A 15878-nucleotide genomic window follows, 5' to 3' on the forward strand; every position below is an offset into this window, starting at 1 on the left:
GAAGCCAGGAGTTCGAGACCAGCCTGGGCAACAATGTGAGACCGTATCACTGCAAAAAATTAAAAAATTAGCTGGGTGTGGTAGCACAAGTCTGTAGTCCTAGCTACTCGGGAGGCTGAGGCAAAAAGATGGCTTGAGCCTAGAAGCTGGATGTTGCAGTGAGCTACCATTGCAGCCTTTGCACTCCAGGAGACAGAGTGAGATCCTGTTGAGAGGTGAAGCCAGCTGGACTTCCTTGGTTGAGTGGGGACTTGGAGAACTTTTCTTTCTTACTAGAGGATTGTAAAATGCACCAATCAGCACTCTGTAGTTAGGATTGTAAAACACACCAATCAGCGTTCAGTGGCTAGAGTTTTGTAAAATGCGCCAATCAGCGCTCTGTAAAAATGCACCAATCAGTGCTCTGTGGCTAGCTAGAGTTTTGTAAAATGGACCAATCAGCGCTCTGTGAAATGGACCAATCAGCACTCTGTAAAATGGACCAATCAGCAGGATGTGGGTGGGGACAAATAAGGGAATAAAAGCCGCCCCCCTGCCCCAGCCAGCAGTGGCAACTTGCTTGGGTACCCTCCCATGCTGTGGAAGCTTTGTTATTTTGCTCTTCGCAAAGAATCTTGCTGCTGCTCACTCCTTGGGTCCGTGCCACCTTTAAGAGCTGTAACATTGACTGCGAAGGTCTGCAGCTTCATTCTTGAAGTCAGTGAGACCAAGAACCCACTGGGAGGAACCAACTCCGGACACACTGTCTCAAAAAAAATTCAATTTCAGGATTCCTTGTTATATACACTCTCTCTCTAGCCCAGCGGCTCTTGTCGTCTTGCGGAGACAGCAGATATGTGCTGTGTTTCCCCTTGTCTGGGCTTTGCTCATCTGCCTGGAATGTTTTCTTTCCTCCATGCCTATCTCCATCTTTCCAGACCCATCTTTTCCCAGTCTTTTTCTGACCCAAACCAGATGTGAGCACTTTTTCCTTTGAATCTCACAAGGCACCCTGTAACTATTCTGACACGTATCTCATTGTGTCTTGTATTACTGACATTTGGGCATTCCCATACCTTCACGCCTCTTTTGTCTTCTAGGGAAAAAAAAAAGTCTCTTTGTATTCCCAGTGTCTGTCACCATCCCTGGCATATAATACAAACTGAACTGAAATGACTAGACATGGATCAAGGAATCACCAACTTGGATGGTGAAAGAAGCAGACTTTGATTTAAGGAATACTTTTATAAACTTTTATTTTTTCCATTTATGAGACACATTTGTAGGGAAGAACTGTCTTCATCATGCCCTAGATGTGCTCATCCCTGAGATTCCCCTTTCTTATTTTATTTTTTCATAGAGATGGAGTCTTGCCATGTTGCCCAGGCTGTTCTCAAACCCCTAGGCTGAAGCGATCCTCCTGCCTTGGCCTCCCAAAGTGCTGGGATTACAGGTGTGAGCCACCATACCCATCTGAGATTCCCCATTCTAAAAGGAAAACATCTATCACTCAGTAATGAAGTTAATCACTATCCTTCAGCCAGGGCTTCCCATTCTCTACTGCTACAATATACTTGGAATTTTGATCTGTTTAGAAGGTAGGCTTAAAAAAATGGTAATGGCTGAATGTGGTGACTCATGCCTGTAATCCCAGCACTTTGAGAGGCCATGGTGGGTGGATCACTTGAGTTTAGGAGTTCAAGACCAGCCTGGGTAACATGGTGAGACCCCGTCTCTACTAAAAATACAAAAAAAAAAAAAAAAAAAGAAGGCGGGCATGGCAGTGCAACCCTGTGGTTCCAGCTACTTGGGAGGCTGAGGTGGGAGGATGGCCTGAGCCCTGGAGGCGGAGGTTGCAGTGAGCCTAGATTGCACCACTGCACTCCAGTCTGGGTGACACAGTGAGACCCTGTCTCATAATAAATAAATAAATAACATGGATTTTTCTTGTATCATTATTCTGTTACTTCTTCCATCAACCTGACTCAATTATTAAGGTGTCTATAATAACATATACAGACTACTTAGAAAAAAAATTAAATACTTTTTCTTTCTCTTTATGTTATTTTATTCTAAAATTTTTGTTGATATTTAATAGTTGTACATATTTGGGGGCTACATGTGGTATTTGATACATGTATACAATGTGTCATAAAATCAGAGTAACTGGGATATACATCACTTCAAACATCTTTTCTGCTTCTTGAAAAAAAACAATTTCTCTCTTAAAATTTCCATTTTTAAAATATCTTTCAAGAGGTTGTTGTAGCTGCACATCCGCTGGTGCTGGAGATAGATATAGTATCACTCCTTCCTCATGGGATCATGTCTTTTTTGTTTTGTTTTTTTCTTCTTTGTCTGTTTTGTTTTTTTGAGACAGGGTCCCACTCTGTCACCCAGGCTGAAGTGCAGTGGCATGATCACAGCTCACTGCAGCCTCGTCTTCTTGGGCCCACCTCAGCCTCCCGAGTAGCTGAGATTACACCACCACACTGATTTTTTGTAGAGACGGGGTTTCGTCATGTTGCCCACTGTACCCAGCTAATTTTTTTTATTTTCGTAGAGATGAGGTATTGCTGTGTTACTCAGGCTGGTCCCAAACTCCTGGGCTTAAGCGATCCTTCTGCCTTGGCCTCCCAAAGTGCTGGGAGTGAGCCAGGCGTGAGCCACCGAACCTGGCCAGGGATCATGGTTTAATGGGAGTCAAGAGAAGTAAAACAGTGCCAGAGAAAGCCTATGTATTTGACCACATATAATTGTTCTGGAATGGTGGGAGTGTCTCATCAAGAGATGAAGCTTTTCTGTCAATCTTTGTTTTACTTATTTATTATTTATTTTAGAGGTAGTTTCTCGCTCTTTCAGCCAGGCTGGAGTGCAGTGGTGGGATCATAGCCCAGTGTAACGTCAAAGTCCTGGGCTCCAGTGAACCTCCTGCCTGAGCCTTCCCAGTAGCTAGGACTACAGGTGCAGGCCAACAAGCCTGAATATTTTTTTTTTTTTTTTGAGACAGGGTCTTGCTGTTATCCAAGCTGGAGTGCAGTGATCTGATCATGGCTTACTGTGGCCTTGACCTCCTGGGCTCAAGTGATCCTCCTGCCTCAGCCTCACGCATAGCTCGGACTACAGGTATGTGCTACCATGCCTGGGGTAATTTTAAAATTTTTTGCAGACCGGCTAATTTTTTTTTTTTTTTGTAGAGATGGGGCGTCTCCCTATGTTGCCCAGGCAGGTCTTGAACTCCTGGCTTCAATGCCCAGGCTGGTCTTGAACTCCTGGCCTGAAGCGATCCTCCCACCTCAACCTCTGAAAGCACTGGGATTAAACTGTGAGCCACTGTCCCTGGCCTATTTATTTTTTACACATTTAATACCAAGGTGCTAGTGCTTTACTCATATGACCAAATGGGCCCTCCTTGCTGCAGTTGGTACTTAACAGACATGGGGTAGCTATGGCTCTTAGGAGCTGAACCTAAGGTCCTGGCCTTGGCCTCCCAGCCTGGATACTTCTTTTTTTTTCTTCCTTGAGATAAGAGTCTCGCTCTTGTCGTCCTGGCTCCAGGCTGTAGTGCAATGGCATGATCTCGGCTCACTACAACCTCTGCCTTCCGGGTTCAAGCGATTCTCCTGCTCAGCCTCCTGAGTAGCTGGGATTACAGGCGCCCGCCACCATGCCTGGCTAATTTTTGTATTTTTAATAGAGACGGGGTTTCACCATGCTGGCCAGGCTGGTCTCGAACTCCTGACCTCAGGTGATCCACCTGCCTCGGCCCCCCAAAGTGCTGGGATTACAGGGGTGAGCCACTGTGCCCGGCCCCAGCCTGGATACTTTTTTTTTTTGAGACTGAGTCTCCCTCTGTCGCCAGGCTGGAGTGCAGTGGCACATTCTTGGTTCACTGCAACCTCCACCTCCCGGGTTCAAGCGATTTTCCTGCCTCAGCTTCCCGAGTAGCTGGGACTACAGGTGCATGCCATCATGCCTGGCTAATTTTTTGTATTTTTAGTAGACACCGGGTTTCACCGTATTAGCCAGGATGGTCTCGATCTCCTGACCTCGTGATCTGCCACCCACCTCGGCCTCCCAAAGTGCTGGGATTACAGGCATGAGCCACCGCGCCCGGCCTAAATACTTGTTATGTGCAGGAACATATCTGATTCACTCTCTACTCTGTCCCCAGTGTTGTCACAGTGCCAGGCAGCAGTTGGAGCTCTGTAAATAACCATTGCATGAACAGGATGGCCACCCAGGACTCTGGGGAAAATGAGTATTACTCTTTGGTGCCTATTGACAGTTCAGGGCCCCAAGGTGGGTCCCAGGGTGTCTTTGAGCAGTAAGTGTTAACTTATCTGCAGGCCTCATATAATAGATTTGCTAAGGAGCACCTACTCACAGAGCAGTGATGCCCTTGATATTGTCAGCCAATTAATTCCTTAAGTACTTCAAGTTAGGATAGGCCTGCTGATTTGATTTTATCTGTCTTTTAAGATTGATCTTTGATCATGTCCCATTCCAGCTGGACCTCCTCATCTTCCCTCCTCCATTGCTAATGGTGTGGGATCTAATTACCTCATCATCCCTTAATTTATTTATGAAAAAGGCTGAGGTTAAAGAAAAGAAAGAAGAAACTCTCTTTGGCCCTTTGGGGACCTTCTGTAAAAGCTTTCCCTTCTGTTTCTCCCCCTTTATGCACGAGAAAACCTCCCTTTTTTTGTCTCTGGGAAGTTAGGATAGTTCTTGTTTACAAATGTAACTAAATTAAACTTCCCTCCCAGGGCTGGGTGGAGGCCAGCCCTGTGGGTTAAGCCTGGCCTGTCGACTCCCGCTGGAATAATCAATCTATCAAAACAACCCATTGATCCTGAGGCAAACCGCTTTCAGAACCACCACACAGTTGCTGGACGTCCTGGCTTCCTCTTCATGAGACACTTGGGGAAGAGGAGTCTTTTGAAATTTTAAATTTTATTATTACACAAGTAATACATGGATACATTCGTCTTGTAAAAATTTAACTTCAAAATTCTGTGGAATAAAATGTGAAAGGCCTTTTCTTTGCATCCCATCCCACAGTTAAGAGCTTCTGATGTATTTTTCTGTTTAGGCCTTTAAACTGCACGTTCATACACGTACACCTATATAAATGTACTTTAATTTTTAAAATAACATAAATGGTATCACTACGTAGGTGCCCTTCTGCTAGTTGTTTTCCCATTTAACATGTCCTGGATAGCCAGTCAGACCACAGATCTACGTTTTAACGGCTGTAATCATATTTCAAAAACAGGATAGAGGCATTATTCATTTATCCATTTTCCTACTGATGGGTGTTAATATAGATTTCAATTTTTTGGTATTACAAACTATGTTGCAAGCAGCAGTTCTCTGGGAATTATCCATTCAAGTATGCACTTATTTTGGGCTCCCCATGTGCTCTACTCGGGGTTCGGAGTAAACAAAACCGACCTAAAAATAATTTTGAATGATAGAAAGGGGGCATTTTCTTTATCCAAGGGGGTGAGACAGGCTGAAGATGGGTCTCTACTCCCTCGCAAGACCATGGAGGGCGTCGGGGTGTCACCCCAGCTGTGAAAAAGGGACCCAGGACCCGCAGATGCTGGCGAGGAACAGGGGTGCGGAGCATGAGTCGGCTTTGCACCACGCCCTGGGGTCTCCAGCACTGAAGCGTTCAGTACCATGCAGAACAGCTGGGAGCGGGTCCCGCTGGGCGGGGCCGAGCTGCGCGCGACCCTCGGCGCGCTCGGGGAGGCCCAGACAGGGGTGGCCTCTCTGGCCTCCGCTCCCGCGGGCTCTATGACACCGCACTGGCTCGCGGGACGGGGCGGGGTCGGGTGAGGGGGAGGAGACAGCCTCACGCTTTGCGACTCGCGGTGACCCCTACGCGGAACTCTCTCGCGAGAATTCGAAGTACCGCGCCTGCGTGCTGCAGTAGCGCCTGGTGGCGGTGGCGGTTTGCCCGCGGGTGTGTGAAGGGAGACAGTGTGGAGGCCACAGGGTACTCGCCACGATGAGCAGCACCTTAGCTAAGATCGCGGAGATAGAAGCAGAGGTAATGGACGCAGCTGGCGGTTCACTCTTAGTCTGAGCATTCCTTCTTTGGTGGCGTCGCTCCTTCCTGTTCTCCTTTGAGCCGCGTCAGGACCGGGCCTAGATTCCGCGACTTTTCTCAGCGAGGCCCGTGTTCCGACTGCCCTCCGCCACGACTAGGAGTCCCCGACTCTCCTCAGTCAGGGCCCCCTTTCCCCTCGTCCCGCGTCTACGCTCTCGGACTCCCCTTTGCCCGGGCCCGCGTTCCGCACCCCTGCACCTTAGGCCCTTAGTCCGTTCCCCCTCCCAGTGTTTGGCTCCTGTTCTGATGTTGTTTCTTTCCGTTTTTCTCTGAGAAACACTGAATCCTGTCCCTTATTCCATCTCTGACTTGGTCAGATAGTTCAGGATCTTTCCTCATCATCCTTCGGTCTGTCCCCCTTATTCCCCCTTTTCCCAGTGTCTACCCTAATGACCCCCTGATTCAGAGTATTTGCTCCCGGTAATCGGATCTGGAAGTAAAATGACATCTGTGTGGGAGCAGTTTATTCCGCCTGGATAGTGTGTGATTCCATTGCGTGCGGCCCTCAGAGCGCTTTACAATTAGGAAAGTGGTGTCCCAGTGTTAGATGGATCCAAACAGCTGCAAATAGTAGAAAAGGAACCCGCAGATGGGTTTTAGTCTAGTCTGGGGGCACTAATTGGAATGACCTTAATCGTCTTTCCTCTTTGGGCTTTGCTTTGTAGTGAGGGAAATGAGCTGGATGGAGGAGATAATGGACTTTTACTCTTTTAAAGCCTGTAAACTGGGTGTGCTAACATTAGTAGGACTTGGGGGAAAAAATTATCCTCTCAAAGCTGGGGGAAGCGTTCACTGCTTCTAATTTATGGCTGTGATTCCTCCCTTTTAGATGGCTCGGACTCAAAAGAACAAGGCCACAGCACACCACTTAGGGCTGCTTAAGGCTCGTCTTGCTAAGCTTCGTCGAGAACTCATTACTCCAAAGGGTGGTGGTGGTGGAGGTCCAGGAGAAGGTTTGTGTTCTTCTTCAATGTATATATTTTTAGGTATAATTTTTGTCAAAATAGTACATACATGTGGTTTAAAAATAACTAAAGATGGCCCAGTGCAGTGGCTCAACGCCTGCAATCCTAGCACGCTGGGAGGCTGAGATAGGAGGATCACTTGAGGCCAGGAGTTCAAGACCAGCCTGATCAACATAGACCCCCATCTCAAAAAAAAAAAAAAGTTTTTTAAAAACAGAAAAATAACTAAAGATGTTCTACTAAAGTAGATTTATATTTTCTAAGTATGAATTCTTGAACTGTGTTTATTTTTATTCTGCCGGTTTCAGAGGCAAATGAATATTGTCTAAGTGTACTGTAGTTTTATTTATATCCTGCACTGATACAAAATAGATTTACATGCGCTGGGTGCAGTGGCTCACCCTTGTAATTCCAGCACTTTGGGAGGCTGAGGCGGGAGGATTGCTTGAGGCCAGGAGTTCGGAACCAGCAAAGCCCTGTCTCTATGGGCTTAGAAATGAGGGGTCCCCATAGGTATGAAAGAAGATGTACAAAAAAAAAAAAAGGCTGGGTGCGGTGGCTCACGCCTGTAATCCTAGCACTTTGGGAGGCCAAGGCGTGGATCACGAGGTCAGGAGTTCAAGACCAGCTTGGCCAGCATGGTGAAACCCCATCTCTACTAAAAATACAAAAATTAGCTGGGCATGGTGGCGCATGCCTGTAATCCCAGCTATTTGGGAGGCTGAGGCAGGAGAATTGCTTGAATCGGGACCCAGGAGGCAGAGGTAGCAGTGAGTGAGATTGTACCACTGCACTCCAGCCTGGGCTACAGAGCTAGACTCTGTCTCAAAAAAAAAAAAAAAAAAAGTATCCTAGCATGGTGGTGCATGTCTGTGGTCTCAGCTACTTGGGAGGCTGAGTTGGGAGGACAGCTTGAACCCAGGAGGTTGAGGCTGTAGTGAGTTGTGATGGCACCACTGCACTCCATCCTGGGTGATAGAGCGAGATCTCATCTTAAGAAAACCAAAGTAGGGCCAGGCGCGGTGGCTCACTCCTGTAATCCCAGCACTTCGGGAGGCCGAAGTGGGCGGATCACAGGTCAGGAGTTCGAGACTAGCCTGACCAACATGGTGAAACCCCGTCTCTGCTAAAAATACAAAAATTAGCTGGGCATGGTAGCACGAACCTGTAATCCCAGCTACTCAGGAGGCCGAGGCAGGAGAATCGCTTGAACCTGGGAGGTGGAAGTTGCAGTGAGCCGAGATCATGCCACTGTACCCCAGCCTGGGTGACAGAGCTAGACTCTGTCTCAAAAAAAAAAAAGAAAAAACAAAGCCAAAGTAGATTTATATTGGCTTACAGAAATGTAAATCTATATCATCAACAAGATTAAAAATAAGTAAGAAAATTGATGCAAAGGGAAAACGTAGGAAAAATAAGTCGAAGCCAAGGGAGATAAGATTTAGGACTAAAAGGAATGGCGTAAGATCTGTGCACCTGGTAGAGAAGGGCCACAGATTTGACTCTGAACTTGTTGGCAGCCATTGTAAAAAAAAAAAAAGAAAAAAAGAAAACCCAGTCAGTCATACAATTTACAGAATTTGAAAGACAAAAAAACAAAAGCAAAACTCTTTTTAATTAATTAATTTGTTTATTTTAGTTATAAAAGGGCAGCTCCTCCATAGGCAGAGCAGGGCTACACCATAGGTAGAGTAGCTAACAACTCTATTTTTGGATCATTTTTCATACATATATTTGGGCTGTACCTTTTTTTTTTTTTTTTTTTCGAGACAGGGTCTTGCTCTGTTGCCCAGGCTGGAGTACAGTGGTGTGATCACAGCTCACTGCAGCCTCAACCTCCTGGGCTCAAGCGATCCTCCCACCTCAGCCTCTGAAGTAGCTGAGACCTACAGGCATATGCCACCATGCCTGGCTAATTTTTGTATTTTTTGTAGAGACAGGGTTTTGCCATGTTGCTCAGGCTTGACCTGAATTCTTGGACTCAAGAGATCCTCCGCCTCAGCCTCTGGAATAGCAGGGACTATAGATGTGTGCCACTGTGCCTGACTTTTTTGAATACAGTTTTTTTATATCAAACACTGCATTGAATTTTGTGAATTGCTGTGCCCTCAAGTTTTGTGTGCTTTAGTTCTCCTTTAAAGGTAAACCATAAAAAGTTTGAGAAATAGTGCCTAGAGGGGTAGGCAGTAAAAATGTGAAAGAAGTTATATGAGTCTTAACACTCCGGGGGATAACTCTCCTCTTTTTGGTATTCATTGATGTTTTAGGTTTTGATGTGGCCAAGACAGGTGATGCTCGAATTGGATTTGTTGGTTTTCCATCTGTGGGGAAGTCAACACTGCTTAGTAACCTGGCAGGGGTATATTCTGAGGTGGCAGCCTATGAATTCACTACTCTGACCACTGTGCCTGGTGTCATCAGATACAAAGGTGCCAAGATCCAGGTGAGTCAAGCCTGCAGACTAAGGAAGGAAAGAAATCTATTCTTCATTTAGGAAGAAGTTTATTGGGAGCTCACTGTATGCCAGGCCTGATCTTTGATCTATCAGGCACTTACTACCTGGTAGGGGAAATAGAGCAGTACGATAATAAAATGGGATAGCGCATGTGAAAATGCAGAGAAAGGGCCGGGCGCAGTGGCTCACGCCTGTAATCCCAGCACTTTGGGAAGCCAAGGCAGGCAGATCACCTGAGGTCGGGAGTTCGAGACCAGCCTGGCCAACATGGAGAAACCCCATCTCTACTAAAAATACAAAATTAGCCAGGCGTAGTGGCACATGCCTGTAATCCCAGCAACTCGGGAGGCTGAGGCTGGAGAATCGCTTGAACTACTTTTTCACCTGAGGGTGGGGGCTGGGACTACAGGTGAGCACCACCATGCCGGGCTAATTTTTTGTATTTTTAGTAGAAATGGGGTTTCACCATGCTGGTCAGGCTGGTCTCGAACTCCTGACCTTGTGATCCGCCCGCGTTGGCCTCCCAAAATGCAGGATTACAGGTGTGAGCCACCGCGCCCGGCCCCCTGGTTGTATTTTTAATGGCCCTTTTTCCAGCTGGTCAGGTGCCCATGCAGAGACACATGTCCCTTTCTGGGATCCCGTGTCCAAATGTATATAACAAGAATGAAGCAGTGTGGACATATCTGGACCATGGCTTGATTCTAGCTGGTTTCGGAGTCTTGTTGAGAGTCACAGCTTTGGCAGCTCAAGAGAATAACTTTTTTTTTTTTTTTTTTTTTTGGTAGGATGCTATTGACACCTCTCTCAGGACTTTTGAGTATTTCAAAATAGAGAGTTGCTTAACTCCTCTCCTCTTTCCCAGAACACCTTCACTCATTTCAGTGTCTTCTGACCTTAGAGTCCCCCAACTTTTTTTTTGCATGGTGCTCTCTTTCCTCCCTTTGTCCTCTGCCTCTGTTTTTCATCCACTTTTGGCTTTCTCCAGAAACTAAGTTATGTAAGCTTACTAGTGGGTATCCTTAATCTTCTTTTTTTTTTTTTGAGACAGAGTCTGTCTCCCAGGCTAGAATGCAGTGGTGCAATCTCAGCTCACTGCAACCTCCGCCTCCTGGGATCCAGCGATTCTCCTGCATCAGCCTCCCGAGTAAGCTGGGACTACAGGCACGCACCCCCACGGCTGGCTAATTTTTGTATTTTTTTGTAGAGACGGGGTTTCACCATGTTGGCCAGGCTGGTCTCGAACTCCTGACCTCATGATCCTCCTGCCTCAGCCTCCCAAAGTGCTGGGATTACAGGCGTGAGCCACCGCGCCTGGCCTCGCCTGCTTTAACTTCTAAAGGCATTGGAGTTTGAAGTAGTTTAACATTCAATTCCTTAAAATTGTGTAATTCCATGTTTTTTTGTTTTGTTTTGTTTTGAGACAGCATCTTGCTCTGTCTCCCAGGCTAGAGTGCAGTGGCATGATCTCGGCTCACTGCAACCTCCGCCTCCAGGGTTCAAGCAATTCTCCTGCCTCAGTCTCCTGAGTAGCTGGGATTTCAGCCACATGCCACCACACCCAGCTAATTTTTTTGTATTTTTAGTAGAGACGGAGTTTCACCATGTTTGCCAGGCTGGTTTTGAACTCCTGACCTCAAGTGATCTGCCCACCTCGGCCTCCCAAGATGTTAGATTACAGGCGTGAGCCACTGCACCAGGCCCCATGATTTAAATAAATATTTTTTTTTTAGGTTTTGGTTGGTTGTAACATGAAATTCGGATATATAAAGCATTGACTTTTTATTGAATGTTACTTATTAGGCATTGACTATTTTATTGAATGTTGTTATTGAATGTTGAATTATTAGTTGCTACATTTAAATTCTTCAGCCTAACTTTTAAAATATTTCCCTCTGAAGAAAAGCTAAATTTAGGTTGCCTTTACTTTTGTAGAGGCCTTAATAAATTTTCTTCTTTTTTTTTTTTTTTGAGACGGAGTCTTGCTATGTCGCCCAGGCTGGAGTGCAGTGGCGTGATTCGGCTCACTGCAACCTCTGCCTCCAGGATTTAAGTGATTCTTCTACCGCAGCCTCTCAAGTAGCTGGGACTACATGCGCATGCCACCACACCCGGCTAATTTTTGTATTTTCAGTAGAGACGGGGTTTCACCATATTGGCCAGGCTGGTCTTGAACTCCTGACCTTGTGATCCACATGCCTTGGCCTCTTAAAGTGGTGGGATTATAGGCTTGAGCCACCGTGCCTGGCCGGGCCTTAATAAATTTTCTGCCTGTGTTCAGCTGCCACAGTTAGAAAGCCCTTGCCCTTTTTCCCTCAGTTTATTCATTCTCTCTTTCAGATGATCTTTTTGAAGTTATAGTCATATTCCAGTTTTGAACAGTTTTAGATTATTCATGTAGATTATCCTTTTGAGTTCTTGCTAACATCAGTTAGGCTCATACTGTTGGGCATGTGTGTGTGTGTGGGGGGGGGGGGTTATTTATTTTTTTATTTGAGACGGAGTCTTACTCTGTTGCCCAGGCTGGAGTGCAGTGGCGCGATCTTGGCTCACTACAATCTCCGCCTCCCGGGTTCAAGTGATTCTCCTGTCTCAGCCTCCCAAGTAGCTGGGATTACAGGTGCCCACCACTATGCCCAGCTAATTTTTGTATTTTTAGTAGAGACGGGGTTTCACCATATTGATCAGGCTAGTCTCGAACTCCTGACTTCAGGTGATCCACCCGCCTCGGCCTCCCAAAGTGCTGGGATTATAGGCATGAGCCACCATGCCTGGCCTTTTCTTTTTTCTTTTTCTTTTTTTTTTTTTTTTTTGAGACGAAGTCTCACTGTGTTGCCCAAGATGGAGTGCAGTGGCACAATCTCAGCTCACTCCAACCTCCACCTCCCGGCTTCAAGTGATTCTCCTGCCTCAGCCTCCTGAGTAGCTGGGACTATAGGTATGTGCCACCATGCCCGACTAATTTTTGTATTTTTAGTAGAGACGGAGTTTCACTATGTTGGCCAGGCTGGTCTTGAACTCCTGACCTCATGATCCACCTGCCTCGACCTCCCAAAATGTTGGGATTACAGGTGTGAGCCACCGTGCTTGGCCACTTACCTGCTTTTTGTTACTGTAGATTAGTTTACATGTTAAGAACTTTACATAAACAAAAACCACATATAAATATAAATGCACTTTCTTTTCCATAGGCTTCTTTCATTCTGCATAATTTTGCATTCATGTTGGTGAGCTTTTAATTCTCTCTCGTGGTTTTTTTTCCTTTCATTTTGTATAAACTTTTTGAGCTTGGCCAACATGTTGAAACCCTGTCTCTACTAAAAATAAAAAATTAGCCAGGCATCTCTAATACCAGCTCCTAGGGAGGTTGAGGCAGGAGAATTGCTTGAACCTGGGAGGCAGAGGTTGCAGTGAGCCGAGATCGTGTTACTGCACTCCAGCCTGGGCGACAGAATGAGACCCTGTCCCGAAAAAAAAAAAAAGTTGCAAACATAGTACAAAGAGTTCTCGTATCACTTGCCTGCTTCTCCTGTTGTTAACATCTTACATAACCATAGAAAAATTATCAGAGATAGATGAACATTTCTGCAACAGTATTCACTAAACTATAGATCTTATTTTAATTTTTACCTGTTTTTTCCACCAGTGTCCTTTTTCTCTTCTAAAATTTTTATCTATGATCATCCCATGATGCATTTAGCTATTTCTGTCTATTTGTTTGCCATCTGCAGTAGTCTCTGTCTTATCTTTTGTGACCTTGTCACTCTCAAAGAGTAATGATCAGTTATTTTGTATAATGTTCCTCAATTTGGGTTTGTGTGATGTTTTCTCTTGGTTAGACTTATTAGGTATTTTTGGCAAGAATACCACAGAAATGATACTGTCTTTCTCAGTGCCTCCTACCATGGGATTCATATTGTCAGTATGTCTTATTGGTGATATTGTCCTCCATCAATTGGTTATGGTTGTGTCTGTAGGGTTTCTCTAAAGTTAACCTTTTTTTGGACAGTTAATATATATTTTAGGGGAGATACTTCAAGAAGATGCAAATCCTGTTTTTCCTCAAACTTTTGCCTGCTCATTTTCGCATCCATCTGTGGGTCTTGTCTGTAACAGTTATTATTGTACTTCTTGCCTCATGGTAATTCTCCCTCGCTCTGTCACCCAGGCTGAGTGCAGTGGCACGGGTACGATCATGGCTCACTGCAGCCTCGACTTCCTGGGTTCAAGTGATCCTCCCACCGTAGCCTTCCAAGTAGCTGGGACTGTAGGCATGCACTACCATGCCTGACTAATTTTTTATTTTTTTGTAGAGACAGAGTCACAATATGTTGTCCAGGCTGGTCTCGAACTCCTGCACACAAGCAGTCTACCTGCCTCAGCCTCCTGAGGTGCTGGGGTTATAGGCATGAGCCACTGTCCTGGGCCTGAGTATGTTCTTTTGTTTGTTTTATTTTTATTTTTTATTTTCATTTTTTTTTTTTTTTGAGTAGGTTCTTGAATGGAGAAGTTGAACTGTCTCGCACCTGCTAAATCAGTTTTCATTGCGGTTTATTTAATGCAAAGTATATTTCTGTAATTTCTTATATTCTTAGAGCAAAGCATATCTGATTTAAATTATGTTTTGGTCAGGCGTGGTGGTTCAAGCCTATAATCCCAGCACCTTGGGAGGCCGAGGTGAGCGGATCACCTGAGGTCAGGAGATCGAGACCAGCTTGGCCAACGTGATGAAACACTGTCTCTACTAAAAATACACACAAAAAATTAGTGGGGCATGGTGGCGGGCGCCTGTAATCCCAGCTACTCGGGAGGCTGAGGCAGGAGAATTACTTGAACCTGAGAGGCAGAGGTTGCAGTGAGCCGAGATCACACCGCCGCACTCCAGCCTGGGTGATGGAGCGAGACTCCCCTTTTTTTCCTTCTTTTTTTTTTTTTTTTTTTTTTTTGAGATAGAGTCTTGCTTCATTGCCCAGGCTGGAGTGCAGTGGTGTGATCTCAGCTCACTGCAACCTCTGCCTCCTGGGTTCAAGCAATTCTCCTGCCTCAGCCTCCTGAGGGAGCTGGGATTACAGGTGCCCGCCACTACGCCCCACTAATTTTTTTGTGTATTTTTAGTAGAGACAGGGTTTCACCATGTTGGCCAAGCTGGTCTCGATCTCCTGACCTCAGATGATCCGCTCACCTTGGCCTCCCAAAGTACTGGGATTACAGGCTTGAGCCACCATGCCCAGCTGAGAATCCCTATGAAAAAACAAGGCCAGACACTGTGTCTCATGCCTGTAATCCCAGCACTTTGGGAGACTGACGCGGGCAGATCACTTGAGGTCAGGAGTTCGAGACCAGCCTGGCCAACATGGTGAAAACTTGTCTCTACTAAAAATACATAAAAAAAATTGGTGGGGCCTGGTGGCGAGCACCTATAATCCCAGCTGCTCAGGAGGCTGAGGTGCGAGAATCGCTTGAACCTGGGAGGCGGACATTGCAATGAACCAAGATTGCACCACTGCACTTCAGCCTGGGTGATAGAGCGAGACTCATTCTCAAAAAAAAAAAAAAAAAAAAAAGATATTTTAAGTGATGTTTTAATAAGCTGCATCTCTGTTTTCAGTTCATTTATGTGTATAATTCAGTATTTCCCATACAGTAGACCCTTGGTATTTTTAGATTTTATATTTGTTTTAACTGTTTTGACTGATTCTTAAGGGCAGTCAAATTAATAGTTTATAATTTTGCTGAGATGTAAATTTGAATCACATGTGCTGTGGGGTTGGTTTTTCAATCACATCATTAGGTACACTGAGTTCTGTGAAGTTTTACGTTACTGCATTTCCTGGGCAGTTGAGCAGTCATTTTTATCTTTTTAAAATCTTTTAAAATTTATTCATTTATTTTTATTATTTTTTGAGACGGAGTCGTACTCTGTCGCCCAGGCTGGCATAATCTCGGCTCACTGCAACCTTCGACTGTCGGGTTCAAGCCATTCTTGTGCCTCAGCCTCCAGAGTAGCTGGGATTACAGGTGTGTGCCACCATACCCGGCTAATTTTTGTATTTTTTGTACAGACGGGGTTTCACCATGTTGGCTAGGATGGTCTCGAACTCCTGAGCTCAAGCAATCTGCCTGCTTCGGCCTCTGGGAAAGTGCTGTGGAATTATAGGTGTGAGTTACTGGGCCCAGCCTGAGCAGTCATTTTTTACTGGGGACATACATCAGAGTCACTTGTAAAGCCTTTTGAAGTACAGATCCCTATCTGTTGGCCCTTCAAATCAGAATCTGCAGGGATGGGTTTCAGCTCTCTACATTTTAAAAGTTTTTCCAGGTGATTCGGTTGTGCCTGCTTAAGAACGGCTACAAAAAT

General features: G+C 45.5%; 1 protein-coding gene across 1 annotated transcript in view; it reads left to right on the plus strand.

Annotated features, from left to right (window-relative positions):
* The first annotated feature begins 5721 nt into the window (after positions 1-5721).
* The window catches only part of DRG1 (developmentally regulated GTP binding protein 1), a 34749-nt gene continuing 24592 nt past the window's right edge, over positions 5722-15878 (plus strand). The window contains exons 1-3 of the mRNA XM_515085.8: positions 5722-6040; positions 6930-7053; positions 9333-9508. Coding sequence (XP_515085.2) covers positions 5999-6040; positions 6930-7053; positions 9333-9508 — 342 coding nt within the window. The 5' untranslated portion in view covers positions 5722-5998. The remainder of the gene's footprint in view (positions 6041-6929; positions 7054-9332; positions 9509-15878) is intronic.

Source organism: Pan troglodytes, chromosome 23 (assembly GCF_028858775.2).
Source record: "Pan troglodytes isolate AG18354 chromosome 23, NHGRI_mPanTro3-v2.0_pri, whole genome shotgun sequence".
In the NCBI taxonomy this organism is placed as follows: Eukaryota; Metazoa; Chordata; class Mammalia; order Primates; family Hominidae; genus Pan; species Pan troglodytes.